At 46.7% G+C, this 27,795-nt stretch overlaps 1 protein-coding gene across 1 annotated transcript; it reads left to right on the forward strand.

Moving 5' to 3' along the window:
- Positions 1-443: 443 nt before the first annotated feature.
- HDAC3 (histone deacetylase 3) lies at positions 444-26,914 on the forward strand. The gene is made up of 15 exons (XM_054984958.1): positions 444-528; positions 11,107-11,189; positions 11,390-11,532; positions 14,309-14,390; positions 14,857-14,913; positions 15,006-15,061; positions 19,431-19,564; positions 19,843-19,923; positions 20,023-20,096; positions 20,323-20,387; positions 21,830-21,919; positions 22,059-22,117; positions 24,880-24,959; positions 25,203-25,360; positions 25,554-26,914. The coding sequence occupies exons 1-15, from the start codon at positions 474-476 to the stop codon at positions 25,621-25,623; spliced, it is 1,287 nt and encodes a 428-aa protein (XP_054840933.1). The 5' UTR covers positions 444-473; the 3' UTR covers positions 25,624-26,914.
- Positions 26,915-27,795: the final 881 nt, after the last annotated feature.

A 27,795-nucleotide genomic window follows, 5' to 3' on the forward strand; every position in this document is an offset into this window, starting at 1 on the left:
GGCGGTTGTGAGACTGAGGGAAGCGGCTCCGGGGAGGGTCTCAGCAAGACGCTCCGTTTCCTATCACCGGGCCAGCTCCTGGTCTACGGGCTCGAGGCTAAAACCCGCCAAGCCGTAGGGTTGCCAGCCTCCAGGTGGTGGCTGGAGATCTCCCGGGATTACAACTGGTCTCCAGGCCACAGAGATCAGTTCCCACTTGGAGAAAACCCCGCCGCTTCTCCTTGGCCTGGGCCCGGCTCCCCCGCCTTGGCCCTTCCCGAGGCGCCGGCCTCTGCCCCGGCGAGACGAGACGCTCCTCAGTGGCCCTCCGCGGAGCCCTCGCGAACAAGCGAGGCGGACCGGCGGCCGCTTCCGGGCCCGTCTAGCCCTCGGGGCTCTATGGCGGACGCGTCATTTCCGTGCGCCGCGTGCGCGATGACGTCGCTGCTGCTGCGCGGCCGGCGGGTTCGCGGCGCGGGCCGGCGAGCGGGGCGATGGCGAAGACCGTGGCCTACTTCTACGACCCGGACGTCGGCAACTTCCACTACGGTGCGCGGGGCCGGGCCGGGCGGTGGGAGGACAGGCCCCCTCCCCGGCTGTGGGAAAGCTCCTCTGCACCCTCAGCCCTTCAGACGTGCGCGGGCAGTTCCGTGTCAGCCACTTAATATCCAGGCCCTGCCGGAACATGGAACTCCCCGCGGCCGTTTGGAAGGTCTCGTGGAGTTTCCGCCCTTGAGGCCGAGGCAGCGGCTTCGGTTGGAAGAAGAGCCCGGCTGGAGCAGAGCAGAGCAGCCCCCGGGAGCCCTGGAGACCTCCAGGAATTTTCCCGGAGAATATGAGCGGGAGGGGGAATTCCCATAAACGAATAATCTAAATAACGTTCACGAAAGAGGGCGCCTCCTGCCAGCACTGGAGTTCCTCCGTGCTTCATCCCCCACCTTTGGCTCACCGAACCGAGTTGATTTGCAGCCTCAAGGCCGGTAGATAAACAGACTGTTATTTACGTATGTGGGGTGGAAATATTTGCATGGGAAAACACAGCCGTGGAAAATTTCCCACCCCACATCACTGATTACAGCTGATCTCCAGGCTGCAGAGATCCATTCCGTCTGAGCGTGGACTCTGGGGTTTCCCTCCCCAGGCTCTGCCCCCAACTCTCTAGGAATTTCCCAACCTGGAGTTGGCAACCCTACATGAGACTCATGCGTCTCCGAGTGGCAGCTTGCTTTCTTAATTGCACTGTGGTAACATCCATTTGAAAAGAAAGGCAAGAGGGCCGCTGCGGTTGCCAACCTCTAGGTGGGGCTTGGAGGTCTCCTGGAACTACCACTAATTTCCAGACAAGAGAGATCCGTTCCCCTGGAGACAACAGCTACTTTGAAGGGTGGGCAATCTGGCATGTCATCCCTGCTGAGCTCTTTCCCCTCCCCCAACTCTGCCCTCCCCAGGCTCTGCCCCCAGATTTCTGGGACTTTCCCAGCTCCATCTGGGAGCCCCCATGGAGAGTGCAGTCCCCCCTCCCAGAACCCTCAGCCCACTCCTCTGGATACGGATTTCACCACTGTGGCAAAAATGAACTCCGGTCAATCTCATCATCCATGAACTGGTACCCCCTCCCCAGTCCCGTTCCTATACCTCTGCAGATGTGTGATAGAGGTGGAGAGGCTTTTGGGCCAGGGTTCCTGCGTTCACTGGTGAAATGACGAGCGCCTACTTAGCGAGTTGTGAGCTTGTGGCACTTCTTCCCACAAAGATGCAGTGATGCCCGCTGGCCTCGATACGTTTTTAAAAGGGTTTGGATGGATGTACGGAGGACAGATCTGTTGTTGGCTGGCGGCTGGGATAGCTGCATGGAGCTGACTCTGTTGATGAAATCTCTATTGATGAAACGCCGGGGAGCTGCTGGCAAGTCTGCCAGCCCTGCTTGTGGGTTCCTCTTGCCCTTGGTGTCCAGCTGGCTGCTGACAGAAACAGGATGGTGGAGTCGATGGGTTGCTGGTCTGATCCCGCAGGGCTACAGCTCTTTTGTCAGTGCATAGGTTCACCTCGCAGCTTTCTTTCAGGAGTCCTGTTGCCACTATTACCCAAAAATGTAATTATATGAACTATTTACATTGTGTCTATGCAGATGAGAGATAAAACATAATAGCTGTAAAATACAGAGGATACTTTCAAAAACCACACATAATTAACTTGTAGAATGTGCTGCTACAAGGTGTGCTGATGAGCTGGTTTTGAAATAAAATGATACGGAAAAAAATTATGGTGCGTAGCAGCTGCTCTTAGCCTGGACAGACAAGTAGAACTTCCATGTATAGGAGATGTGTACCTCTCAATGCCTGACGCTGCTGGAGAATGAACACCTTCATGCCCTATTTGTGAACTTCCAGTATGGCTGGCTATTGCTGAAAAAGATGCCCCTGGGATTGTGGATTACTTAATACAATCAGCAGCTGGGGCGCTCAGTAAACAATACAGTAGGGCATTGGTTGCTGATGTTCAGTACAGAGCTGAAACAATGCTGGGGGAAAACACAGTTGGGCATGGTATACTAAACGACAATGACACAGTGCACAGCAATATTGGCCCGTTCCGCATGGCACACTTTAAGCGGCCGCTTCTGAGTATTTGTGCTGAATTGGCCTGGGGTTCCTGCATTCTGCACTGCATGACGCCAAAACGACTTGGCACCTGCTTTTTTATTTCAGACGTGTTGAGATGTGTCTGTTTGGAGCCGCCTTTTGTGGGGGCTACCAAAATCACTTAAAAAAAAACAACTTTAGCACATGCTGGAGAACACTGCAGTGTTGAAAGCCATTGTGCCCACCCCCCCCCCCCTCCGTCTCCCTGTCCCTGTGGACAGCCCCTTGACCACCATTTTTTTTTTTTTAGACTTTTGGAGAGGCAATTGGCAGTGGAGGTCTGGGAGGAAACCTACACATCACTTTTCGTGCTTGTTCCACTAGCAAATTGCAGCCATTGCAGTTCTTTGTGATTGGTGTGGTTTGAATTGCCTGTGTGGTGCAAAACAGCACCTCTCTGCCAGAGCAAAATCATAGAATCATAGGGTTGGATGGGACCTCTAGGACCCCCCCCCCCCCAGTAACCCTTACTCCATGCTCAGAAGATGGCAAAATACTGTCAGGCTCCCTAACCCAACTAGCCTGAAGAAAATTGCTTTCTGTCTCCGAAGTGGTGGTCAGCATTACCCTGAGGTGTGTAAGAAGGGGCCACGAGAACTAAGCATCAATGTAACCCTTCCTGCCCTCCCTCTCATGATCTTCCCAGGTTCACAGAACCAGCATTGCTGTCAGATCTAGTCTCTCCTTAAAAACCTCCAAAGGAGAGCCCACCACCTCCCGAGGAAGCCTGTTTCACTGAGGGACTGCTGTATCTTGTCAGGAAGTTCTTCCTTTTTTTTTTTTGAAAAATTTTTATTGGGTTAGAATCCGTTATTTTTACATTTACATTCAATTTTCCCCAAATTTTTCATTTCTAACCCCCTCCCTTTCCCCCCCTTTTGTTGACTTCCAACAGTTTTCCAACCCTTTGTCCCTTTTCCCTTACTTCTATTAAATTTCTCTATCTAAAACAAATACATATTCTCCATTATACTAAGCAGTACATCCTTAACTACTTTTCTTATTATATACCCAAACTGTAAGTCTTTGTTTCCATCTTGGATAAACAATTTATCCCATTTTCCAATTTTGAATATTTCTATATATCATAAACCTATATATCATAAACCATAAAAATCTTACACATTTAAATCAAACAATTTGACTTATTCTCTATGTATTACTCATTCTATCTTTTTATGGTAATTCTATATAACTCTCGTCACATAGTCAATCAATTTGACTCGTCTATACATTCAGTTTGGTGCATTATACAAATCTTATCAAAGAAAGAAAATATTGTTGATTACTCAATCCGTATATTTAATCCTTATCCTTAATTATTTTCTATCAATATTCTATTTATTAACCAATATATATCTATATATATATCAATCTGTTAATCTAACTGCTTATAAATTCACATTTATCTCTTCCCCCCCCGGTAAAGTCACCCCCCTCTACATTTTATTATACTTCAGTAGTTCTCAAACTGCCACAGTTTTCCTCCCACCTCCCATTTCTTCTCCAGATATTGTTTCAGCTTCTCCCAATCTGTGTTAAACTGCCCTGAGTCCAGATTTCTCAGTTTTCTTGTCATCTTGTCCATTTCTGCCATGTACAGCAATTTGTAGGTCCAATCTTCAATAGTTGGCACTTCTTGTACTTTCCATTTTTGCGCATACAAAAGTCTAGCTGCTGCTGTCATATAAAATATCAACGTCCTATGATGGGCTGGAATTCCCTCCATTCCCAAGTTTAGTAGCAGGAGTTCTGGGTTCTTATTTATTTGAAATTGTAAAATTTCACTCATTTCTCTTATTATTTCCCCCCAGTACTGCCTAGCTACCTCACACGACCACCACATATGATAGAGGGAGCCCTCATGCTTCCTACATTTCCAGCATTTATTAGAAGTATTCAAATTCCCTAGCGCAATCTTCTTTGGTGTCATGTACCAACGATAAATCATTTTATAGATATTCTCTTTAATATTTGTACATGTCGTTGTCTTCATTGTAGTCTTCCACAAGTATTCCCATGCCTCCATTGTTATCTCTTTGTTAAAATTTATAGCCCATTTCACCATTTGTGTTTTAACTGTCTCATCCTCAGTATACCATTTCAACAGTACTTGGTATACCTTGGATATTCTTTTCTTGTCCTCTTTAAGAAGGGTCTGCTCTAGTTCCGAATTCTCTATTCGTATACCTCCCTTTACAGAGTTCGAGTTATACAAATCTCTGATCTGTCTATACTGGAACCAGTCGTAATTCGGTGATAGTTCCTCTTGCGTCTTTATTCTAAGTTTAGATGCTTCTATTTTAGTTATTTCTTTATAAGTCAAACATTGTCTTTCGTTATCAACAGCTCTCCGGTCTATCACCTCATATGGAACCACCCACCAAGGAGTTCCTTCTTGTAGATAAATTCTGTACTTCTTCCAGATTGTGTATAGACTTCTCCGTACAAAATGGTGCAGGAACATCGAGTTGACCTTTACTTTGTCATGCCATAGGTATGCATGCCATCCAAATATTTTTTTATATCCCTCTAGGGCTAATAGTTTCTTGTTCTTTAATGTCATCCACTCTTTCAACCAAACTAGGCAGATTGCATCGTGGTAAAGTCTCAGGTTGGGCAGTTGCATTCCGCCTCTTTCCTTTGCCTCTTGTAAAACTTTCATTTTCACTCGAGGCTTCTTGCCTGCCCATACAAAATCTGATATTTTCCTCTGCCATTTTTCAAATTGTTTAGAGTCTCTGATGATTGGTATTGTCTGTAGCAAAAACATCACTCTTGGTAACACATTCATTTTAACCGCTGCAATCCTACCCATCCATGACAGATTGAGCCTATTCCATTTAATCAAGTCTCTCTCAATCTGAATCCACAATTTTTCATAATTATTCTTGAACAAATCTATATTCTTTGCAGTCAGTTCAATTCCCAAATATTTCACCTTACTTGTTACTTCACAATCCGTTGTTTCCATTAACAATTGTTGTTTCTGCTTAGTCATGTTTTTGCATAGTATCTTTGACTTCTTTTTGTTAATGAAGAAACCTGCCAAGTCTCCAAACTCCTTGATCTTATCTATCACTTTTGGCATGTTCTCCAGTGGGTCCTCTACAATTAACATTATGTCATCCGCAAATGCTCTGACCTTGTATGAATAGTCCTTTATTTTTATTCCTCGAATTTCCTCGTCTTGTCGTATTTGTATCATCAGAATCTCCAATACTAAAATGAACAACAGTGGAGACAACGGGCAACCTTGTCTTGTTCCTTTGCTTATAGTCAATTTCTTGGTCAATTCATCATTCACCACAATTGCTGCAGTCTGGTCTCTGTAAATTTCCTTAATTGCTCTGATGAATCTTTCTCCTAATTGTAGCTTTTCCATAGTGGCAAACATAAAGTCCCAGTTTAAGTTGTCAAATGCCTTTTCAGCGTCAACAAAGAAGAAACCAACCCCTTTATCACAACGCTTATCATAATATTCAATAGCATCAATCACTGTCCTTAAATTATCTCTTATTTGTCTGTCTGGCAGAAAGCCTGCTTGCTCCTCCTCTATAACTTCCGAAAGCCACCCCTTCAGTCTCTCCGCCAGTATCTTCGCAAAGATTTTATAATCATTGTTAAGTAACGATATAGGTCTGTAATTTTTCACACTAGTCAAGTCTTGGCCCTCTTTTGGGATCAATGATATGTTCGCTTCAGACCAAGTGTCTGGAATCCTTTGATCCCTTAAAACTCCATTGATCACCTCCTTTAGGAATGGTGCCAGCTCATTGGCCATAATCTTATAAAATTTAGCTGTAAGTCCGTCTGGCCCTGGCGCCTTTCCTAAATTTGCAGATTGTATTGCCTTACTTATTTCCTCATCTGTTACTTCACTGTTCAGTTTATTTCTCCAAGCGTCCGAGATTTCTGGAAGTGTCATTTTCTCCAGATATGACGCTATTGAATCTTTATTTACTTCTTTCTTATTATACAGTTATTATACAGTTTAGCGTAGAATTTATAAAAGGCTCTACTAATGGTATTCTGTTCCAAATACGTTTTATCATCTTCACAAATTTTATTTATTGTTTTCTTTTCCCTTCTCTTCTTCAGTTGCCATGCCAGGTACTTCCCAGGTTTATTTGCACCCTCAAATGCTTTCTGATTCAGCCTTTTGAGATTCCACTCCAATTCTTTATTACTCATTGCTGTTAGCTGTTCTTGCAATATTTTAATTTCCTGGTATAATTTCTTTTTCCCTGGTCTCTTTTTTAACTGTATTTCCTTAGCTTTTATTTTCTCCTCAATCTCTTGTCTCTTCTCCTCTTTCTTCTTTCTTGCTCTACCATTTAAGCCCATTAGTATACCCCTTATAACCGCCTTATAAGCATCCCAAACTTTATCAGTTGGTACTTCTTTATTCACGTTATATTGTATGAAAAACTTTGTCTCTCTTCTCAATATTTCCATATTCTCTTTTTCCTGTAACAAATCCTCATTTATTCTCCATGCTTTCCTTTTCCTCCTTTTCCCCAGCTTCCACATAATTGGGTTGTGATCTGAGCCTACCATCGGCATTATTTCTACATCTTTAGTCCATAACGCCAAATCTTTTGAGGCCCAGATCATGTCAATTCTTGATAATGTGGAGTGCCTTGCAGAATAAAAAGTAAACTGTCTGCTTTTAGGATACTCTCTCCTCCATACATCTTCAAGAGTCTCTTGTTGAATCAGCTCAAAAAAAAGCTTTGGTAATAGTCCTCTTTTCTTTTGTGCCATTGTAGTCTTTTTATCCAGTTCCAAATCTGTCACTCCATTGAAGTCTCCAGCAAGAATTATCTGGTCATATGAAAGATCATCTAAATGCTTCCTCAAATCCTCAAAGAAGCTCTCTTTTGCACCGTTGGGTGCATAGATTCCGACTACCAGCACTCTCTTTAAATTCCACTGCTACAAATCTGGCTTCCACATCTTTCATTATGAATTTTGGTTGCAGCTCCTCTTTTACATACAACACCACTCCTCTTTTTTTCTTACTTGAGGCCGCTACAAAGTCTTTGCCCAATTTTCCCAGTTTTAGATATTTTACATCCTGTTTTCGAATATGAGTCTCTTGCAAACAAACAATATCACATTTTTGTTTTAGTAGCCAGTGAAAAATATTTTTTCTCTTATTCGGTGAATTTAGTCCATTTACATTCCAAGATAACACTTTACACTCCATATTCATAATCTTGTTGGTAAGTCTTTTTCATTGTCCCTTATAAATCGCTCCATCTCCCGCTCAGATCTGATACGCTTTTTGGCGCCTCCAAATTCGAAGGACAAACCCTCTGGGAGCTCCCATCTGTACCTGATTTTCATGTCCTTCAGCATCTGGATTAGCGCTTTATATTTTTTCCGATCTAGTAACACTGATCTGGGTAGTTCCTTCATTATAATGATTTGTCTTGCCATCGATCTCCAATGGATCTTGAAACTGTTTAGTCACAATCTTCTCTTTCATATTTCTTGTTGTAAATTGTACAATCACGTCTCTTGGTACTTTTCTCTGGGTTGCAATTCTCGAGTTCACACGATATGCCACATCTAGGATAGCCACAACATCCTCCTCCTCCTTCCCCAGGTATTCAGCTAACACCTCCGTCATCTGCTCTTGCGCTGTCTTTCCTTCCATTTCCGGCGGGCCGCGAAATCTGAGCTGCTTCTCCATATGTCTACTTTCCGCAACCGCCATCCTTCCCCTCATCAACCTCATCTCTGTTTGTTGCGTATCTGCTAAGTTCTCCATCGCTCCTTCTACTGTTTTAACTCTCTGCTGCGTCCCTTGTAATTCACTTTGTATTGTTTCCATACCTTTCTTCACTTCTGACAGCTCCGATTTTACTTCTGACAGCTCCGATTTTACTGTCTGTTTAACCTCTTTGATCAGCTCCAATTTCATGTCTTTAAATTCTTTAATCACCTCCAAAAGTTTTTTATCCAGGTTTTCTATTGCCGATTGCCACTCTTTCTTCGACATCGTGGGGCTTGCTTTAGCTCGCTCCCACGAATCCGCTCTCTTCCTTAGCTCCGTGGCGTTAAATTTAGTACCTTTTTATTTCAAATGTCCCGGTCTTCTTGCATAAATTAATTTTAAAGGGTCCAAAATGTCGGGCGTCTTTTCTCTATGGTCTCTCTATGATTTTATAATCCAATATGGCCTACTTCCTTTTCCGCTGAAGCCGCGACCCTTCCCCTCTCAAAGATGGCGATTCCCTTCTTCCTGCCCTCCAGCAAGGGCCGCTTCTCTCCAGCCGCTCTATTGTTGTTACGCACTTCCTGTCTCCCGTCTTCCCACAGCAGGTCTCGCGATGGTGTCTTTTTCTCACAGCTCCAAAGCCACAGGTATTCAAAACAATAATCCGATTTCTTTAATAACTTCTTTAAACTTAGTCTCTTTTTGTAATACAACTCCTGCCGGAGCTTCCCCTCCTTTTCGCTAGTCTGTTGCAGTTTAAAAGTCTACTTTTTTTCCTCTCTGTTTTTATCAATCTGTCCCGTATCGGAAGATAGTGATCTTTACCTTCCCTTCACTTTCCTCGGGTTGTAATCGCTGTTTCGATTTCAAGTTCTCCTTTCCACTTCTTCCCCCAATCGAAGCTTGGGTATGTAGGTCTTATGCCAGCCGAATTGGCCCCAAAACTGCCGCAGAGATTGTAGCCGACCCGTCGCAAGGTGGGACCTCAAGGATCGGGAGGGGACCCGTTATGTAGAGCCCCCCCTCGTCCGAGATCTAACTCACCCTAGGGTCTTGAGCGTTCTTTGCCTGCTCTCCGCCTGAGAGCAGTCGGCCGCGGGCTATTTTTCACCCCGCCGGCCGCTTAAAACGGCAGTCCGGTCAGCTCCACAAATGGAGCTGCGTTAGACCTCCATGAATCCCCAAGCCGGAAGTCCCCCAAGCCGGAAGTCGTCAGGAAGTTCTTCCTAATGTTTAACTGAAAACACTTTTGATTTAATTTCAACCCATTGGTTCTGGCCGAACCTTCTGGGGCAGCGGAAAACAACTCCGCACCGTCCTCTATATGGCAGCCCTTCAGGTACTTGAAGATGGTTATCATATCACCTCTCAATCGTCTCCTCTGCAGTCTAAACATACCAAGCTGTTCAAATGTTGCTGCCCAAACAAATCAGTGTTTTCAATTTCCTGTGTAAGGAAGCCCTCCCGAGTAATTTGATTCTGCATAATTTGCAGAAAGCCAGGCGAGAGGGAGCTTTCCTGACTTCTTCATAATTCCCACACTGAACATAGCTGGTCTCCAACCGTAGCACTTCTGAGTTTCTTCTGTGTCAGAAGCTAGAGAGAGATCCAGGAGCAGCAGCAAAGAAGCGTAGTCTTTGTCTACATTCAGATGGAGCCGCCGGAGTAATCTCTGTCCCATAGCCCGGCCTTATATCCAGAGCACAAGTATTATTCAAGAAGACCTGTAGTTAGTCTGTGGCAGCTTTCTCAATGACTTTGCCTAGAAAGGACAGATGAGAGACTGGGCAATAACTGGCCGCATCGTTTTTGTCTAGGGACTTTTTTAAAGTAGCAGATGGTTGACTGCTCCTTTGAGTGGCTGGCGGAAGGTGCCTTTAGTTAGTGACTGATTTCTGAGAGACATCAAGGGCTCATTTATGTAGTGTTTACATGATCTAAGTAACTCAGCAAGGATCCATTGCCAAAGAAGCGGCCTTCCTGGATGCTGGGACCCTATCCATATCCATCAATGGAACTGGGTCAAAATGATCTGTAAGCGGACCGGACTCTGTATGTGGCATTTCTTCCAAATGACAACCAGCATTTAGATTACTGTGCAGTCAAGCTATTTTGTCAGTAAAGAACTTTGCCAAGGTGTCACAGCTAATTTTGCCTGTTCCAGGTTCAGATTTACGAGTCGGAAGGTGTTAAGATACCTTAAATGGTTGTGATTGTTGTGAAACCGCTGCTGCGTGGTTGCGGAGAAACGTTTCTTTGGCACTATCACTGCTGCTTCATAGATCTTCCAGTGGGTTTTGCAGCATGCAAAGTTCAGTGCAAGTTTTCTGCCAGTGTCTTTCTAGATGTCTTCCAGCCCTCCATTGTTCATGCTGTCCATAAGGCTAGACGTAGTGGCTAAAGAGAGTGAGCTGGGAAGCTCCCAATTCAAAAGTCTCTTCTGTGAATTTGGTACGTTGCCTTGGCTAGCCTTAGCCCTTCACTCCAAATAAGAGGGCTACAGCCACCTTGCTGGGCAGTCTGTGAACGTGCTGAACACTTGAAAGGTGCTAAATGAATGCTAAATAAATGTTGCTTCCAGTTGTTGTTGTCATTATTACAAGTCCAGTGATCCTTACAGCAGTCTGTCTCCCCCCATTTTCTTTGCTCTGTGGAATCCTGATAGGGATTCACAGGATCTCAAACAATAGACTTGTGTTTCTGGTGTGGGTATGTTAATGACTCTGGATTTTTTCTTTATCTTTCCTGTCATGTTAGGGGCTGGACATCCCATGAAGCCCCATCGCCTGGCACTGACCCACAGTCTGGTGTTGCACTACGGACTCTACAAAAAGATGATTGTAAGCATTGCATTGGCCGTGTCGAGTACGGCTTTGGTTTTAGGGCACTAACTTGCATTTCAGGGCTTTTGAAGATGATGTTCTGAAGAACCGTCTTTAGCCATGGCTTAAGCTTAGCCTAGAACGAGGAGTTTATGAACTGAGCATGTAGCTGCTGCTTTCCCCTCTGCTGCTCTAAAGGAGGGCAATTTCTCTTGCAGGTATTTAAGCCGTACCAGGCCTCCCAGCACGATATGTGCCGTTTTCACTCAGAAGATTACATTGACTTCCTTCAGAGGGTGAGTCCAAACAACATGCAAGGATTCACCAAGAGCCTCAATGCTTTCAACGTAGGGGATGACTGGTAAGTACTGCTCTCCTCTTCAGTGTGTGTGGGGAGGGTGCGATTCAGACCCAGGCCGAGCAACTTGTATATTAAAATCACACAAGAAACCTCGTTGGAGGTTCTGGGCGCACAATGGCTTGCTAGTTCGTTATAGATACATTAGAGACCTGTGGCCTAGGGTTTGGAGAGCCAGCACGGTGCAGTGGTTGGACTAGGCTCTAGGAGAACCAGGTTTGAATCCCCACTTGGCCATGCCAACTTGCTGGGTGACCTTGGGCCACTCTCACACGCTCGGCCTCACCTCCCTCGCAGGGTTGTAATGGGAATGAGATGGAGGAGAGGAGAATGATGGAAGCCCCCTTGGGTGCCCGGTGGGGGGGGGCGTCAAGGACAGCTGTATCCATAAGCCTTCCTGAGGGGAAAGGCAAGAGCAAAACACTCAACTGGGGAGTGGATCCTCACTTTCCAGGGCAACGAACTGCCAGCTGTCTCTCTGGTTAACCCCCAGCTTGAGAATGAGAGACAAATCTCAAGTCCTACTGATTCTGAAGGCCAGTTTGGTGCAGTGGTTAAGAGCGGCAGGGCTGTAATCTGGAGAGCTGGGTTTGATTCCCCACTCCTCCACTTGAAGTCAGCTGGGTGACCTTGGGTCAGTCACAGCTCTCTCAGAGCTTTCTCAGCCCCACCCACCTCACAGGGTGATGGTCGTGAGGATAGTAATAACACATGGTTGTTGTGGATTTTCCAGGCTGTATAGCCGTCGTCTTGGCATTGTAGTTCCTGACGTTTCACCAACAGCTGTGGCTGGCATCTTCAGAGGTGTAGCACCAAAAGTCAGAGATGCCATCAAAGACATCAGAGATGCACCAAAAGACAGAGATGACAGAGATTACCTGCCACCATCTTCTCCACACTGTGACACTGAGAGATCTCTGTCCTTTGGTGCTACACCTCTGAAGATGCCAGCCACAGCTGCTGGCGAAATGTCAGGAACTACAATGTCAAGACCACGGCTATACAGCCAGGAAAATCCATAACAACCATCGTTCTCCGGCCGTGAAAGCCTTCAACAATACATCAATAATAACACACTTTGTAAACTGCTCTGAGTGGGCGTTAAGTTGTCCTGAAGGGTGGTATATAAATCAAATGTTGTTATTATTAAAACGAAGTCAGCCCTGCAAGGTAGACTGATTTGCAGAATGAGTTCCACAAAAGAATTACTTGGATCGTTGTAGCAAATAGGCCAAAGTACTGGACTCAGCCTAAAGCCCCAAAAGCCAAAAATATGCTCAATAGAATTTACTAACAAGAGTGCAAAGATTACAAACATATAAGTGTGCAATCATGAGAAGAAAATTACAAAACTAAATATCTATCCTCAGAGAGGATACAAAGCTAAATAACTATCCTAGAGAGACTTCAGTCCCTGACACACATGATACCTTGTTAAATTAAAAGCACAATGTCCCAGTAGAACTCCAAAATCCAAAAGCAAAAGTTCTGGTAATCAGATTCAAAAAGCATATATAGTAGAAGTCCACCAGCAGCCATACAAATGGCTGGGGGAAGCTAGAATGAAGACCCCAGCTTTATTCCAGGCTGCCTTCAGCTGGCCTGATTCTAATTAACCCATCAGGAGTGTTGCACGTTCTCCCTCCCACGTTCCTTGCTCTAAATAACGCAGCATAGGTGCAAGACTCCCTCTGACCCTGAAGCTCTGATGTCATTTTGCACCCTCGGGTTTCTGATCTACCTCTATCTGCCTAACTGAGCCTAGACTTGAAACAAAGTTGGAGAAAAACTAAGAAACAGACGAGGGTAGTACAGTTTCTTGACAGGGAAAAAGGTGGAGAATAAATGAAGTAAATAAATACATTTTAACCCCTCCAGCCCCTTCTTGCCCTTTGGGGTAGTTGTCCTCAGTAACTCTTCATCCAGGTCCCATCCCTCTTCGTTGTCAGTCAAGCTTGCAGTGCCCTGCTTCTCAGCACTCTGTGCCCCTTCGCTGCCCTGTTCTCAGAGAGGCTTTGGCACACGTCAGTCTTCTCCAGATTGTGCTGCTTGAGTGAATAAAGGATGGCTTTGAGGCCGAGAGTTCAAAAGTTTCATTTAGACTTTGTCTGCAGGACTAATTGGGGTAGAGGAATGTTGAGCAAAAACATTTCCCATGCCTGTCTTGGACTTCTTCAGACCCCTTTAAGGGCATGCTGGGGGAGCTGAAGTCCAAGTTAGCTGGGCATTTCCATTTGTCAATTTCTTGGGGCCATGTCAGTGTGGGGAGCTTCAAACCCTTGCTGTCAGCAGCTGTGATTTTGTGGTTCTTTGCAACGGTGCCCAGATCACATTTTGGCTGATCACGTGAGCTGATTTCTTTCCTCAACAGTACAGACTCTTCCCTTGCACCATTTTCCCTTTCCCTCCATTTTGCCTCGGTGTGGCCCCCCATTCTTTTCTACATCTTGAGTTATTGCAGTACCCTGCCAGTTAAGTGTATAGAAGGCAACAGTAGTTGGTATCAAGGGCACCAGTCTAAAGTGATTGGGGGGCAAATGCATCAGTAAGCAATTTTGTCATCTACATAACTGGGAATCGGCAACAGTTTCATTCAGTCTGACAAAGAATTTCAAGGACCTTGAAACTTTTCACACTACTGCTCTGGCCCTGACTAGCCAAGGTTGCCTTGCCCATTTTTTGTTGAACTGGCTCCTAGTGATGAGCCACCCATAACTGCCCCTTCCAGCTGGGTGTGCGCCTGTCACAATGCCCTATGTAACTTTGTGCTTTTCCTCAGTCCAGTCTTCCCAGGACTGTTCGAGTTTTGCTCTCGCTACACTGGGGCCTCCTTGCAAGGAGCAACACAACTGAACAATAAGGTGAGCGAGTTGCTGTGCTTACCCACTTCCCACCCGCAGGATGCCTGCTGTCTGCCGGGGAGGTCCCAAGGGCGGCTGCCTTTTTTGTCCAGCTCAATGGCTTTCATGACTTCCAGCTCTGGAGGAGGGCCGTGAATTGGTGGGTGGCTGGTTCCTTGAATCTCGCCTTGGCCACAAAGTAGCCTTTGGCATGATGCTGTCAGCCTCAGACCTTTATTAAGGAGGATAATACTGACCTACCTTCAAAGGCTGCTGTAAGAATAAGGTAATATGCATCAGTCATCTTTGAAAATGCTGCTTGAATGCTAAGCGTTATTTTGGGAAGAATTGTCTCAGAAAAATCCTTGGTGGTTTTGTCCCAGAGGGGAAGGGAGAAAATGATGGTAGTTTGAATAAAAGGTAGATCCTCATGTTTTGGCCGCATACTGCCCTTTATTTTGTGACAATGTGCCTCTTTCCTTCTTAGATTTGTGATATTGCCATAAACTGGGCAGGAGGCTTGCACCACGCGAAGAAGTTTGAGGTAACGGAAGGGGGCTTTCCTTGCAGTTGACGATGAGGAAGACGTTACTGCAGCTTCCTCACTGACACCTCTTTCCTCTCTTTGTATTCCAGGCCTCTGGTTTTTGTTACGTCAACGACATCGTGATCGGCATTTTGGAGCTTCTCAAGTAAGACAGGCACGAGGGCTGCTGGTTTGAGGGGGAGGGAGAGGCAGGCCCTGTGAAAGATGCCGTGCAGGGGGGCCTTCACTGAGATTAGTTGGGGTTCCTTTGTTTACATAGTTACTTTGGTGCTGGTGGTTCTTCCCATCCATTTCTCTTTAAGATGCCTCGCCAGCTGTTTGCTCATCCCTGTGCCAGTATGGTGTAGTGGCTAAAGAGATGGACTAGTATCTGGGCTACCCAGGTTCACTTTCCCGCTCTGCTATGTAAGCTTGATGGGTGACCTTGGGCCAGTCACACGCTCACAGCCTAACTACAAGGTTGTTGCGAGAAAAAAATGGACGAGAGGAGAAGGATGCCTTTCCTTTGGGGAGAAAGGCAAGGTATAAATGAAGTCACATTTTTAAAAGGACATTCTCCTGCTGGTGTGTGGCTGCCTTTTGACACAGAGCTATTCTTACCCAACTTGGCTTTCTGTCCCAGTTCAAAATCTCGCTTTCTAAACTGTGTTGTGGAGCCCTTGGGTGGCCGACTCTCTTGTGCAGGAACACAGAGCTGCTTGTTCTTCAGGTCCCTGTATAAGTTCTCACCCTGCCTATTTGCAAAATATTTCTATGCTTTCAGGCAACCTGCAAAGTGAGGATAAGAGAGAAAAGGGGTGTATTTAGGGATGACTAGATGAATACCTTTGTACTGGGGCTGCTTTGAATGCTTGGAATATGTCAGAACTTTCCGTTCTGTAACATTCCATGTTGGGGCGTGTGTAAAAAAAAATTCTGAGAAATCCAGATCCGGGATTCCTAAAATCCATCAAAAGATTTCTCTGATCCAGTTCAGACAGAGAAATCCGGGTTAATTTGGCCCTATGGGAAAAACTATCTGGGGGGATGAGTATCTGGAGGACTGATGGGGGTCATTTTTCAACTAAACTTCACCAAATTTGCAGGGAATCCTGTGGGCCCCTGAACAAGGTGCCATCAACCGCTCTGTTGTTTCCTTTGGGGAAAAAGTCAAAGCAGACTCCCACTGCAGAAGCACTCTGGGGCAAGGCTGCCATGGCCAGGGCACACTCCCAAACGCAAGCGCCACACACACAAAGCCCAACGGAACCAAACTCATGCCTCCCCCACCCCAAGTGCCCATGAACAAGGTGCTCACAACCACTCCAAGGTTCTTGGGGCACAAACACACAAGGGCGAAGATGCCAGTGGCCAGAAGCACGCTCCCGTGTAAGCTCAGCAGAGAAAGCCCAAGAGAACCAAACTGACAGTTGTGCCCCCAACCCAAGTGCCCCTTTCGCCAGCTGCCCAGCAACACTCTATACTTCCCTATGACGCGAAAGTTTCCGAACCAGTTCTTGGGAGGCACAGACGCACCGGGGCAAGGCTGCCATGGCCAAGGCACACTCCCAAATGCAAGCTCATCCTCTAGAAAGCCCAGCAGAAGCAAACTGGAACACGAGAAGGACATCTCCCAAGAACACAGTGAAGCAAGGAGACCAACATCAAACCAAAGAATCGCATCCGTTCCCCTCAAACCAAACTGAAGCAAGAGACATTGTTGCAACAGCCCAACAGAACCAGTGTCATTCATAGCAATCAGGCAGAAGTGGGCAAACACTAGTGGGTGAACACCACAGAACGGAACCAAGCAAATACCCAGCCACAAGCACATGGCAATGGCATGCAAACACAGTTGTTGCATAAGATGGAGCCCACTTGACCTCACACTGAAAGTAAGAGTAGGGGGTAATTTTGGGAAACCCGAGTTCCCCTCTCTCTCTGCAGCCACCCTCACTGGCTCCGGGAAGCCTTGCTCGAGCTGCAGCCCGAGGCAGGCCTTCATCACTGGTCATCCTTCCCACACCTGCCGTGAGGATTGTTAACATTAGAACAACATGTCACATACATAACAGACCACAGCATTCTGTAGATTCATTTGGGTGTTTCTGTGGGTTTGCCTGTGCTGGTTTGTGATACGTGGTATGTCGGTCACATCCTGTACTTTCGCTATCATCTCTTTCTGAATCTTCCCATTTCTCTGGGGCTGCTTTTCTCAATTATCTGTTTGGGTTTGTGCCAATATGGGCTGATGTTTTGGGGGTGGGGGGTGGGGTCCAGATTGGGGTGTGTATTTTATGTTGTGCCAACAGGATCAACTGTCCCACTTGCTGTTGGGCTATGTTGCAACAGTGTCCTTTGGTTTGGTTTGGGTGGAATGGGTGTGATTCTCTAGTTTGATGCTGATCCTCTTGCTTCACTGCGGTTCTGGAGAGGAGTCCATTCCCTTGCTTCAGTTAGCTTCTGTTGGGCTTTCCCAGGGATGAGCTTGCATTGGAAGTGTGCTTCTGGCCACTGGCATCCTTGTGCCCCAAGACCCAACTGTGTCATCATAGGGAAGAATAGCGAGTAGCTGGGCTGCTTGCGCGGGGGCGCTTGGTTTGGGGTGTGTGTGTGTCAGCTTTCCCAGTGTTGAGCTTGCATTAGGAGTGTGCTTCTGGCCACTGGCATCCTTGCCCTTTTGTGTTCATGCCTCAAGAACCAGTTTGGAAACTTCCTTGTCTAGAGAAGAATGGAGAGTGGCTGTGGGCAGCTTGTTCAGGGGCACTTGGTTGGGGGGTGTTCATTTCGGTTCTGTTGCATTTTCTGTGTGTGGGGCTTGCATTTGGGAGGGTGCCTTGGCCATGGCAGCCTTGCCCCAGTGTGTTTCCGCAGTGGGAATCAGCTTGGAGTTTCCCCCCATAGAAAGCGATGGAGGGGCTAGGAGCAAATGGTTCAGTGAGACCCAAAGTCCCACTTCTGAAAACTTTGGAGGTCTTTAGAGGACAATCAGGAGTAGGTTCCCTGCAAATTTGGTGGAGTTTGCTTGAAAAATGCCGCCCCCAACTTGCCAGATAGCCCCTGGTTCGTTTTTCCTGTAGAGAGTAATGGAGAGTGGCTGGAGGTGTGCTCCCTTTGGCGGCCCATAGAGATGGACCCCCCAGGTCCAGGCTTCATTGAACTCGGAGGGCCTTTAGAGGATTGTCAGCAGTAGGTTTCCTTCAAATTTGGTGTTGGTTGGAAAATGACACACACACCCTTGCCAAAAAAAGAAGCAGAAACTGCTGTTTCTTCGTAGAGAAACAAAATGGAATCAACCAGCCAAGTTTTCCAGATTTACCTGGATTAATTCAGGGGTCTAAATCTGGGTTCCCAGGTTGGATCCAGGATTCTGGGTTGTGAGCTGGGAAAGCTGGATTTTGCCAAATCAGAAAAAAGTCTGGCTTTTTACCCAGATCCCAGACCCGAATTTGCACACCCCTAATTCCATGTCTTTTGTGCCAGAAAATGCAATATGAAGGCAGCCAGACTAAAGGAAAAACACTTTAAAAACTATAAACCCATTTAAGTTATAATACACAGTAAAATCAGTCTGTGTTTGCAACTCCAAAATGCCAACTCGGGAGAGAAGAGTGTTTCACTCCCAGAAAGCCTCGGTCTGCAGCCCAGAAGGCTTTAACCTCTTGGCTGATGGGTCCCAGAGCGCCCCGTAGAGCTCACAGGATGAAAAAGATCTGATTGGGTACTGCTTAGGTATGTCGGACCTGGCCTGCGGAGGTCCAGATAGTAACTAGTCCCTTAAAATTTTACCGACAGCCAGTTAATTCAATCAGTCATCCAAGTGGCATGTCATTACTCATATGCTCTAGAAAAGAGGCTGGCTGCAGCATTTTGCATTGGTTGCAGCTTTCAAACTGGCTTCCCAGACAGCCCATATGGAGCCCTGTCGTCCTTTTCTGTCAGGACTACTTAGCTAAAACCCCGAGCAAGAAACCTGTCAAGGCTTCGCTGACCAGCCTTTCTGCACTAGGACTGCCACGTTAGTCATGAATTGAGGCTCTTGTACCTTTCCCATTTGGGAAGACGGGAGACCCTCCGTCTGTGCCACTGGTCTGCTCACAATGGCTTGAAAAGCCAAATCCATCGGGATTGCCTTCTCCACAGAGCTACAAAAGCTTTTGCATCAAGTGGCACGCTGCCCATCCCGGTGCCATTTCCTCTTCGGCCATCTCCACAGGCTGATGCTTTGTTCTCCTCGTTGCCAGACCCATCGCAACAGGGATCTCTGTGTTCGGTCTGTCTGTTTCGGGCTGCCTTGAGCAAAAGTATCTTGGGGGAAAGCAGGACTGAACGGTTAAGGAACAGAACAAAACAAATAATGATGGCTTTCTGCTTACTCAGACCCAACCAAACTCTCTCTGACCCCCATCAGAGTATGTAAAATGGTTCCCTCCCCCAGCAGAGAGGGCAAGGGGACGCCTGGGGCGCGCAGCATGGCGGCCAAGCGCGACCAGCTTCCACCTCCAGCTCCAGCGCACCTCTCTGCTTTCTGCCAGGTATCACCCACGTGTCCTTTACATTGATATCGATATTCATCACGGAGATGGCGTTCAGGAGGCTTTTTATTTGACGGACCGGGTCATGACGGTTTCTTTTCACAAATACGGAAACTACTTCTTCCCTGGTACAGGTACAAAGCGTTTCCTTGCTCTTTGTTAGCTGGAGCAAAGACTCTCTACAGAAATCCCTTTTGAGCGTTTCAGTTTCGAATACCTCTGAAATTCTGAGAGGGAGATAGAACCATTGCAGTAAGGCAGAGATCCCGGAGGAGTGGAGTAAAACAGAACTGTTTGGGGGCTGCGATCGTGACCGGTGTGCAGAAGATCTGAATCACACTTTTTTGTTGCACTTTTAGGTTCTTGGTATTAAAAACCAGCATTTGAATTTGGTCCTGCTTTCTCCTGCCAGGTGACATGTATGAAGTTGGGGCAGAAAGTGGCCGCTATTACTGCCTGAATGTGCCTTTGCGTGATGGAATTGATGACCAAAGTGAGTAGAAGTTTCTCTGTGGGCCTCACGGTAGAGCCTGTCTTCTGCGCACTCTCAGACTCCCAGAGCTATAACGGCTGCCTTTTCCTCTCTTTGAAGGTTACAAACACCTTTTCCAGCCAGTCATTAATCAAGTGATAGACTTCTACCAGCCCACATGCATCGTACTACAGGTAAGGGGACAGACCACCTAAGCTATGGGAGGGGCTCTTGTATGGCCTGGAATGCGCTTTGGTGAGTAACTGGAGGAAGTGACGGAGGTAGGAGATGGGGGAAGATGGCCAAGGGACTCCATCCTGAGCTTCTGTGAAGCATTTGGCGCACCTGTGAGAGAGGGTGTGCAATAGCCAGGACTGTGACGTTCTACCCACTTCTTTTTCTTTTTTTCACCCCCTTAAGTGTGGTGCTGACTCGCTTGGTTGTGACCGCCTGGGTTGCTTTAACCTCAGTATAAGAGGACATGGGTAAGTTCATTTACCAGCAATAAGCTGATAAATTAATAGGGGATATTTGTCATTACAGGGTTCTGGTTTCTCCCCTGAGAGAACTGAGCTGTGATCCATTTGATAATATTTAGTCACAGTAGGTGTCTTGTTGACTGGAGACAGGACTTCCAAAGAGCCTCCTTCAGTAGAGGAAGTCTTGCTTGTTACTTCTCTAGTAGGGGCGTTTTCTAAGCCAGGCATGTACGATATCTGTTTTCTGACCAATGGCAAGTTAAGCAAAGGGTAGAGATGTCAAATGTGGGCAGGGCAATCGTGGACATTCCACAGGGAATTAGGTCAGTGCACACCCTCCATCAGTCGCAGATAGTAGATCAAGTGCTCCAGAGTCCATAGTAACTATGACTCCTTTCACACAGCCACCTACCATAAACCTCCCTGTGCAGGTGTGGGGCTCAACAGGTAGTTAAGGGCAGTCACATACCGCCACCTGTCTAACCTTTATCAGGTAGAGAGTTCTGACCGAAATCCACACAAGTCCCCCTGTCTGCTCTTCTCAGGGGCTCCAACAGACAGGAAGGCTGCTTCCTATATTTACTTCCCCTCTCCCAGCTGCTGCCCACGTCTATTGAGGAAGGGGAACTTAGTGTTTACTTTCCCTAATATATGCTGCCACCATTTAATTAAACTTGGCCCATTTGTCGTCCAGAGTCTTTGAGTTTTGTGTGTGTGTTTTATTTCTCGTTAGCCAAGTTTTTCTGCTGAAAATGATTGGGGAAAAGTCCTCAAGGAGTGGGGAAGATGTGCGTTTTTTTTAAAAAAAATCCTTTTGTTTTTCTGGGCCTTTCCATCTGTAGCAAAGAGTATGTTTGAATCCCTTGTCTAAAGTTCTGGTCATTTTCAGATCTGTGTAGACTTATTATTAATAATGGGTTTTACCACAGTTACCCTTAGGTAACATCTTTTTCTCAGGGCTCTTTTGGTCTCTCTCTCTTTCTCTCTCTCTCGTTCTCATTCAGTTGTGGAGGAACTGTTGTTGTTACGATTATTAAGATTTTTACCCTGCCTTTCTGCCCTGATAGGGCCACCAAGGCAGCTAAGAAATTTAGAGCCAGCATGGTGTGGTGGTTAAGGTGCTGGACTGGGACTTGAGAGACCCGGGATTGGCTCCCTGGGTGATCTTGGACCAGCCACACTGTGTCAGCTTAACCTACCTCACAGGGTTGTTGTGAGGATAAAATGGAGGAAAGGAGAACGTTGTGGGCTGCTTTGGGTCCCCATTGAGGAGAAAGTCAGGGTATAAATGAAGTTACTAAATAAAACATGCAAGTTGAAATCTCATCTGAAATCCATTAAAAGATTGAAGAGAGATGTTCTGCGGGACTGTGAAGGGTTGTGGATGCACCCATGAAAGCAAGCAGATTTGCAAGTGACCCTTTTCTGTCTATCGCTTTGCATCCCAGCGAGTGTGTGGAATATGTCAAGAGTTTCAACATCCCTCTGCTGGTGTTGGGGGGAGGCGGCTACACGGTTCGCAACGTGGCCCGGTGCTGGTGAGTCTTCTGGAAACGTGGTGTGGAATTCCTTGGTGGTGGAAGATGTGTTGGGGCTTTGTCTCTCTGGGCTGTAACGGGCATGGATTGTGGGATGGGAGGACTTCCGTGGATTGAAACGGTCTGGCTGTCCTTCTAGGACCTATGAGACTTCGCTGCTTGTGGATGAAGCAATTAGCGAGGAGCTCCCATACAGTGGTGAGTCAGGGGCCTTCATATTGAAATGTTACTGTTGCTGTCTTGCTGTGATGGTGTTTCTCATTCATTTTATTTGGTTTACAGATGCTTTTATTTTGCCTTTCCACCTTTATAGAGCGCTTGAGGGGGCAATGAACAAATAAAACTCTTGAGATCTCAAAACCCTGAAAGCAAAAAAATACAGTAAGGAGTCAAAAGACACAACCACAGAAGACTGACTTGTCCTTAAAAGGCTCTGCCAGCAGCCATCCATCCTGCAGCTTGGCAGAAAGAGTCCACTTCCATTGGCCTGCCTGGCTCAGCTGCCTCCCACCCCTCAGCTGGCAGCCAGTCACTTTGCGGGAGAGAGTTCCATCGCTTTGGATTCCATAGTTCTTTTGTCAGAGTCCCCTTGAGCTGCTTTTGAGAAGCTGGGAGGCAAGCCCAGTTAAGCAATATAATAGAAATCGCTTGGCTAAAAGGTGGGCTGAAATAGCAGCTTGTCCTCTGAAGGAAAGTAAAGATGGCGCCACTGGACTTCCCCAGGTGAGGCGATCCAGACTACCTCTGTAAGGGCTCTCCCTTGGATGGTAAAGGGGTACGGAGCAGAGTCTCTTTTGATGCACGTAGGATCGTAGGGACAGATGTGGTCTTTCAGGCGGCCAGTTCCCAGGCCGTTTTCTTTGGCTTTCAGACCAGCCCTTTGAATTGAGCCCAGAATCAAACTTGGAAGCCCAAGGAGACTGGCGTGATAGGCCAAGAGGAGCAAGAGCCTGTTGCTGTTCTTGTTGCCACCTTCCGTGCTTTCTGAACGGGGCTCCATTGGTGCACCAGCTGAGCCTGGAGAGAAATACTCCTGGCCACAGCCGCTCCTTAACGGCCCTCAAACATCATCTAGTCCAGCAGCTATCCCACGCTGTCAGCCTGAATCCTGAGCGGCTGAAACAGGCTTTACACCTGATCCCAGGTGGTCTGACTTACCCCAGAGTTCCTCTGTTTCGCCTGCTTAAAGTTCCGTTTGTGGGTCTCTGCTGCTCTACATGTCGTTGCCTTCGAAGACTGTTGGGAACCTTCAGTTAGCGCAGAACGCAGCAGCAGATGCTGATCTGCTTTTGAGCATGTTTCCAAGTGCTGGTGCTAACCTGAGGGGCCGTTTTCTCCCCTATAAAACCGGTCCAGGCATTAAGATCTGCGTTGGAGCTTGTGCAGTGCCACCCCCCGGGTAGACAAAAGACAAGACCTTTCCTTGATTGGTTCCATTTCCCTGGAACTTTTCCCTGCCGCAGTTTGCCTTGTACCACTTTGTTAAGTTTTAGGCTAGTAGTGAAAATATTCATGAGATTTGGTAATTGAGTTTTTGCCCATTTTGTTTTCTACATTTTCATTTTAGATTGCCGCTGTTTCATGCTGTTGGGATTCCTAACGGCTGCTGTATATTTTAAATAAATGGGTATTGCCATAGTTGCTGCTCAGCGAAACTGTCTTGATACTAATGTTACTGCTGCTTTTTCAGTGCTTTTTTTCTTAATGGTAGCTTTTTATTGTTTTAGCAAGTTCACAGCCTCGAGAACTGAGAGGTGGCATAGAAATAGACCCAGTAAATAAATGTTAGGGTTGAGTTCAGCTCTAAATGCCAGTCAGCACAACACAGGTCTAGAAAGCAGCTGGAAGCTCCCTGTGCTACAGGCTGTCCTTCTCCAGTTGTAGAGCTGCTTGCTGAAGTGAAGTGCTGGCCAATCGTCCTTGCTTTGTACAGAATTGCAACAACAGAAAGGAGGGGGGGTTTCACTTCCAAGTCACAGATGCAACAAAGGAAAGAAAGAAGTGAAAGAAGCACAATCGTAATAGTACTCGCGATTTCACAATATTACAAGTACAAACTCCACGATCGCTACAACATGAGCGTCCAGAATCCCAGTCAAGATCAATCTTTCACTACAATAGGTGAATATGGTTCATAGAGATTCAAGCCGTGGTATAATACATATTAAACACTCGGAGCAATTAGCTGTGTAGCGGCACTAGCCAAGATTCCAATCGAAAACAATCTTTGGCCACAATGGGTAAATGTAAATTTCTAAGAGTTCAAGTTGTGGCGTGAACGCGTTTTCAAAGAGACAGCGCTCAAAGCAGATAAGTGGTGAAGTAGGTAGATGGCAACGAGTACGAGCCGGCAGTTTTTCTTCGCTCGTTTCAGACCAAAATGTCTTTCTTCAGGCCACCATATCTGAAATTAACAATACACAGTAATGCTACAATTATCGCCCCAATAGCACAAAAATGTTGCAGGATCACACGCCATTCATTTACTTACATCAAAGGAAAAAGGTTGAGATTACACTGGATAAGTTATGGAGCTATGGATGCGGTATGCTGATGGAATTGAATTATTTTTCCTTTGTGGCCAAAGATTGTTTTCAATTGGAATCTTGGCTAGTGCCGCTACACAGTTAATTGCTCCGAGTGTTTAATACGTATTATACCACGGCTTGAATCTCTATGAACCATATTCACCCATTGTAGTGAAAGATTGATCTTGACTGGGATTCTGGACGCTCATGTTGTAGCGATCGTGGAGTTTGTACTTGTAATATTGTACAGAATTGACCAATGAGCTCTCCCAGTCGAAGGAGCAGAGGCGCTAAGGAGAGCGCATCCCTCCCACGGGTGGAGAGCTGCCCCCAGCCAATCACTTGGCTGTTGCCTGGGCAGCCGGAGTGACAGCGACGTCTAGACATTTATCCAGTACATGCCTACACCCTCTTCCATCTGTCTCTGTGCAGAATACTTTGAATACTTTGCTCCAGACTTTACCCTCCACCCGGATGTCAGCACTAGAATTGAAAACCAGAACTCGAGGCAGGTAAGTAGCCTGGCTGTTTCCAGTCCTCAGAACAGGATTTCTTACATCCACCCCTTTCAGAAGATGAACCCTCAGTGCTTCTTTTCCCCCGTATGCTGAGAAAAACCCTGGCAGTGGCGGCGTTTGTGCTGAGCAGGCAGGGCTCCTAGCAAGAACCTGGTAAACGTTTCGTATCGCTTGGCCAACGAAAGAGGGCAGCGTGGCTGATTTTCCCGTCCCTCCCCGTCTTCTTCTCCCGACCAGTACCTAGATCAAATCCGGCAGACCATCTTCGAGAACCTGAAGATGCTGAACCATGCGCCCAGTGTACAGATCCACGATGTTCCTTCTGATTTGTTGAGCTACGACCGCACAGATGAGCCGGATCCGGAAGAGAGGGGCTCAGAAGAGAACTACAGCAGGCACGTTGCTCCGTTTCTTAAGAGTGAAACCACCCCATGCAAGCATCCCTGGCAGGTGCCTCCTGCCCTCTCGGCTGCATCGGCAGAGTCTCTGCATGATGTGCTGCTCCTAGGCAGGGTTTGTGTGGGTGCTTCAGTGTATGTCTTGGTTCTCTTTGTTGCCTCTTCATTCCTGTGCTTATCTGTCCTGCAGGCCTGAGGCTTCCACAGAATTCTACGATGGTGACCACGATAATGATAAAGAAAGTGACGTGGAGATATGAGTCCTGAACCATGTGGATTTTTGGACTGTGTCATGTTCCCTGCGTGGATGAGAGAGCTCAAAGGAAACAGCCGCTCTGCCCACCCGCTGGTCGCTTGAAGTGACAGCAAAAGCATTGCTGAAGCACACAAAGACTTGTGCACGAGGGGCCGTGACACCCCCCCTCCCCATTTCCCATGAGATTGTGCCTCTGTCATCGCCTGTGGGATCAGAGATTCCTCCTAAGAATTCTAGGGCCATGGCTGCTGTCTGACCAGTGACTTTCTCCCTTCGCGCAGACATTTCAAGGAGAACATTTCCGTCTTCAGCAGCTCTCTTGTCTTTTGTTGTGCTACAAGCTTTTCACGTCTGCGTACTTCTGCTGCAGCGGCAGATCCATAACCCGCAGAAAGCTGCACTGAAAGTCATTTTCCTGCCAGGTTCCCTGCCAGTGAGTCCTCTGTCGCATTCACTCGTACAAAAAGCGAACCGGGTTATTTTTGTTAATATCCTTCTGGGCCACAGTGAACATAGGAGGGGTTAATTTGGGGTCCAGTACAAGACTGCAGGGTCTTTCATCCCTACAGCTGTTCTTCCCCCTCCCCGCCCCAAACGCAGACACTGAGAAATCTTTATCCATGTGGGCGTTGGAGGAGGGGGGGCAATCAGACTAGGACATGATCCCCCCCCCCTTTTGTCATGTTGCTGACCAGGATGTCAGCCTGGTACCCGAAACCATTATCGACTGAGGATTTAATTCTGTGGAGGTAGCAAGCCTTCATACTTGGCACACTCTGCACCTTCTGCCTGTAACTGCGTTGGCCCTCGTGCCCCCAGAGGAGCTCTCCCTGCGTCTTTACTTCAGTCAAGGGGCAGGTTGTGACAGAAAACACACCCTTGGTTGTGGGGACATTGGTTCTGTTCTCCTGTTCGCTGTGGGTGCATTTCCCCCACTCGTGAGCTTCTTCAGCACAGGGGCAAGTGAATTCAGCCTTGAGGGTGTGTGACAAATCCCACGTTCACGGTATGGTCGGTTTGCCAGAGCTTGGAATATCTCCCTGGGTTAATGGCAAAGGGAAACCCATTTCCCCCCTTTTGCAACAGTTTTTATGGAGCCAACGTGGGCCTGGTGTTTGGTCTTGCACCGGCCATGTGCCGTGTCTGCTGCTGCTGCTACCTGTCCATCTGGGTTGTGAGGGTGTCGTCGTCGTCGTCGTCGTTGCAGTGACATCCTCGTTGTTGTTCCTTGTATTGTCCTTGTATTTTTACCAATGTTTCAGAATATTAAACCGCAGGATGGTATTTTTTTCTTACCTGCCTTGGTTTGTCTTCTTCCCCTGACCTCTCCTTCTGCTTAAGAACTGGTGCTCAGCCGAAGTCCCTTGAATACTGAAAATGTGCCTTGATCACTGCATGCCCCGTGCACTACACGGACACAAAAGGTAATGAATCTTTCTCATACCCCCAGATCACTTTGCCACGTGTTCAGGAAGATGGCTCTCTCTTGGCGCAGGCTGAATGGCAAGCTTGTTTGTTCCCCAGGTGTTCTGTTTGAACGTATCCTGTAAAGCCAAGCTTAGCTTCCAAAGTGATTACCATAAAGCAAATAGTGAAAAGAACCCCCCCCCAAATGCAATTATCCTAAAACACTGTATGCTCCCCCTGCACTGTTCTAAATACTATACGTCAACATACTTTTGCTGTGTTGTATAAGCCATGCTTACAATGTGGGAGCAGGTTGTAAAGCCTTGTTTAAGATGAAAGTTCCCAAATAAAAATATTATTAATGAGCTTACAGGAATACAAGAATATTACTCTGTTAATGCATAACAAAAGTGATGAGTCACATAAGTGCGAGGTAAGGCTTGCTGGTATTGGCTGGCAATTCATGGGGCTTCAGTTATAGTCTCCAGAACCAGGCAGGCAAGTTATATATTCCACAAGAAGGTACAGGAATCTAATCTAGTACTGAAACGATATTTCACTGTGTGCCTTGGGAAGCCGGTATGCATGCTCCGTGGGATTTATTTATTTATTTATTTTTAACGCACCCTCCCCGCAAGCAGGCTCAGGGCGAGGTACAACATTGATTAAAATGTTGATTAAGTTGTATTAAAATACAACTTAAAATCAATCATAAAAACAGCGACAGATAAAATACTGTACCCCTTTTGGGGCAGCCAGCGTGAGTGGA

The sequence above is a fragment of the Eublepharis macularius genome, chromosome 7, assembly GCF_028583425.1.
Source record: "Eublepharis macularius isolate TG4126 chromosome 7, MPM_Emac_v1.0, whole genome shotgun sequence".
NCBI classification, from domain to species: domain Eukaryota; kingdom Metazoa; phylum Chordata; class Lepidosauria; order Squamata; family Eublepharidae; genus Eublepharis; species Eublepharis macularius.

Excerpts from the sequence above, each read along its gene's own strand:
- HDAC3 (XM_054984958.1), top strand. The coding sequence starts at position 474 with ATGGCGAAGACCGTGGCCTACTTCTACGACCCGGACGTCGGCAACTTC. Across the intron at positions 11,533-14,308 it reads TTCAACGTAGGGGATGACTG|TCCAGTCTTCCCAGGACTGT; the intron begins GTAAGTACTGCT and ends GCTTTTCCTCAG. Across the intron at positions 15,062-19,430 it reads GGCATTTTGGAGCTTCTCAA|GTATCACCCACGTGTCCTTT; the intron begins GTAAGACAGGCA and ends GCTTTCTGCCAG.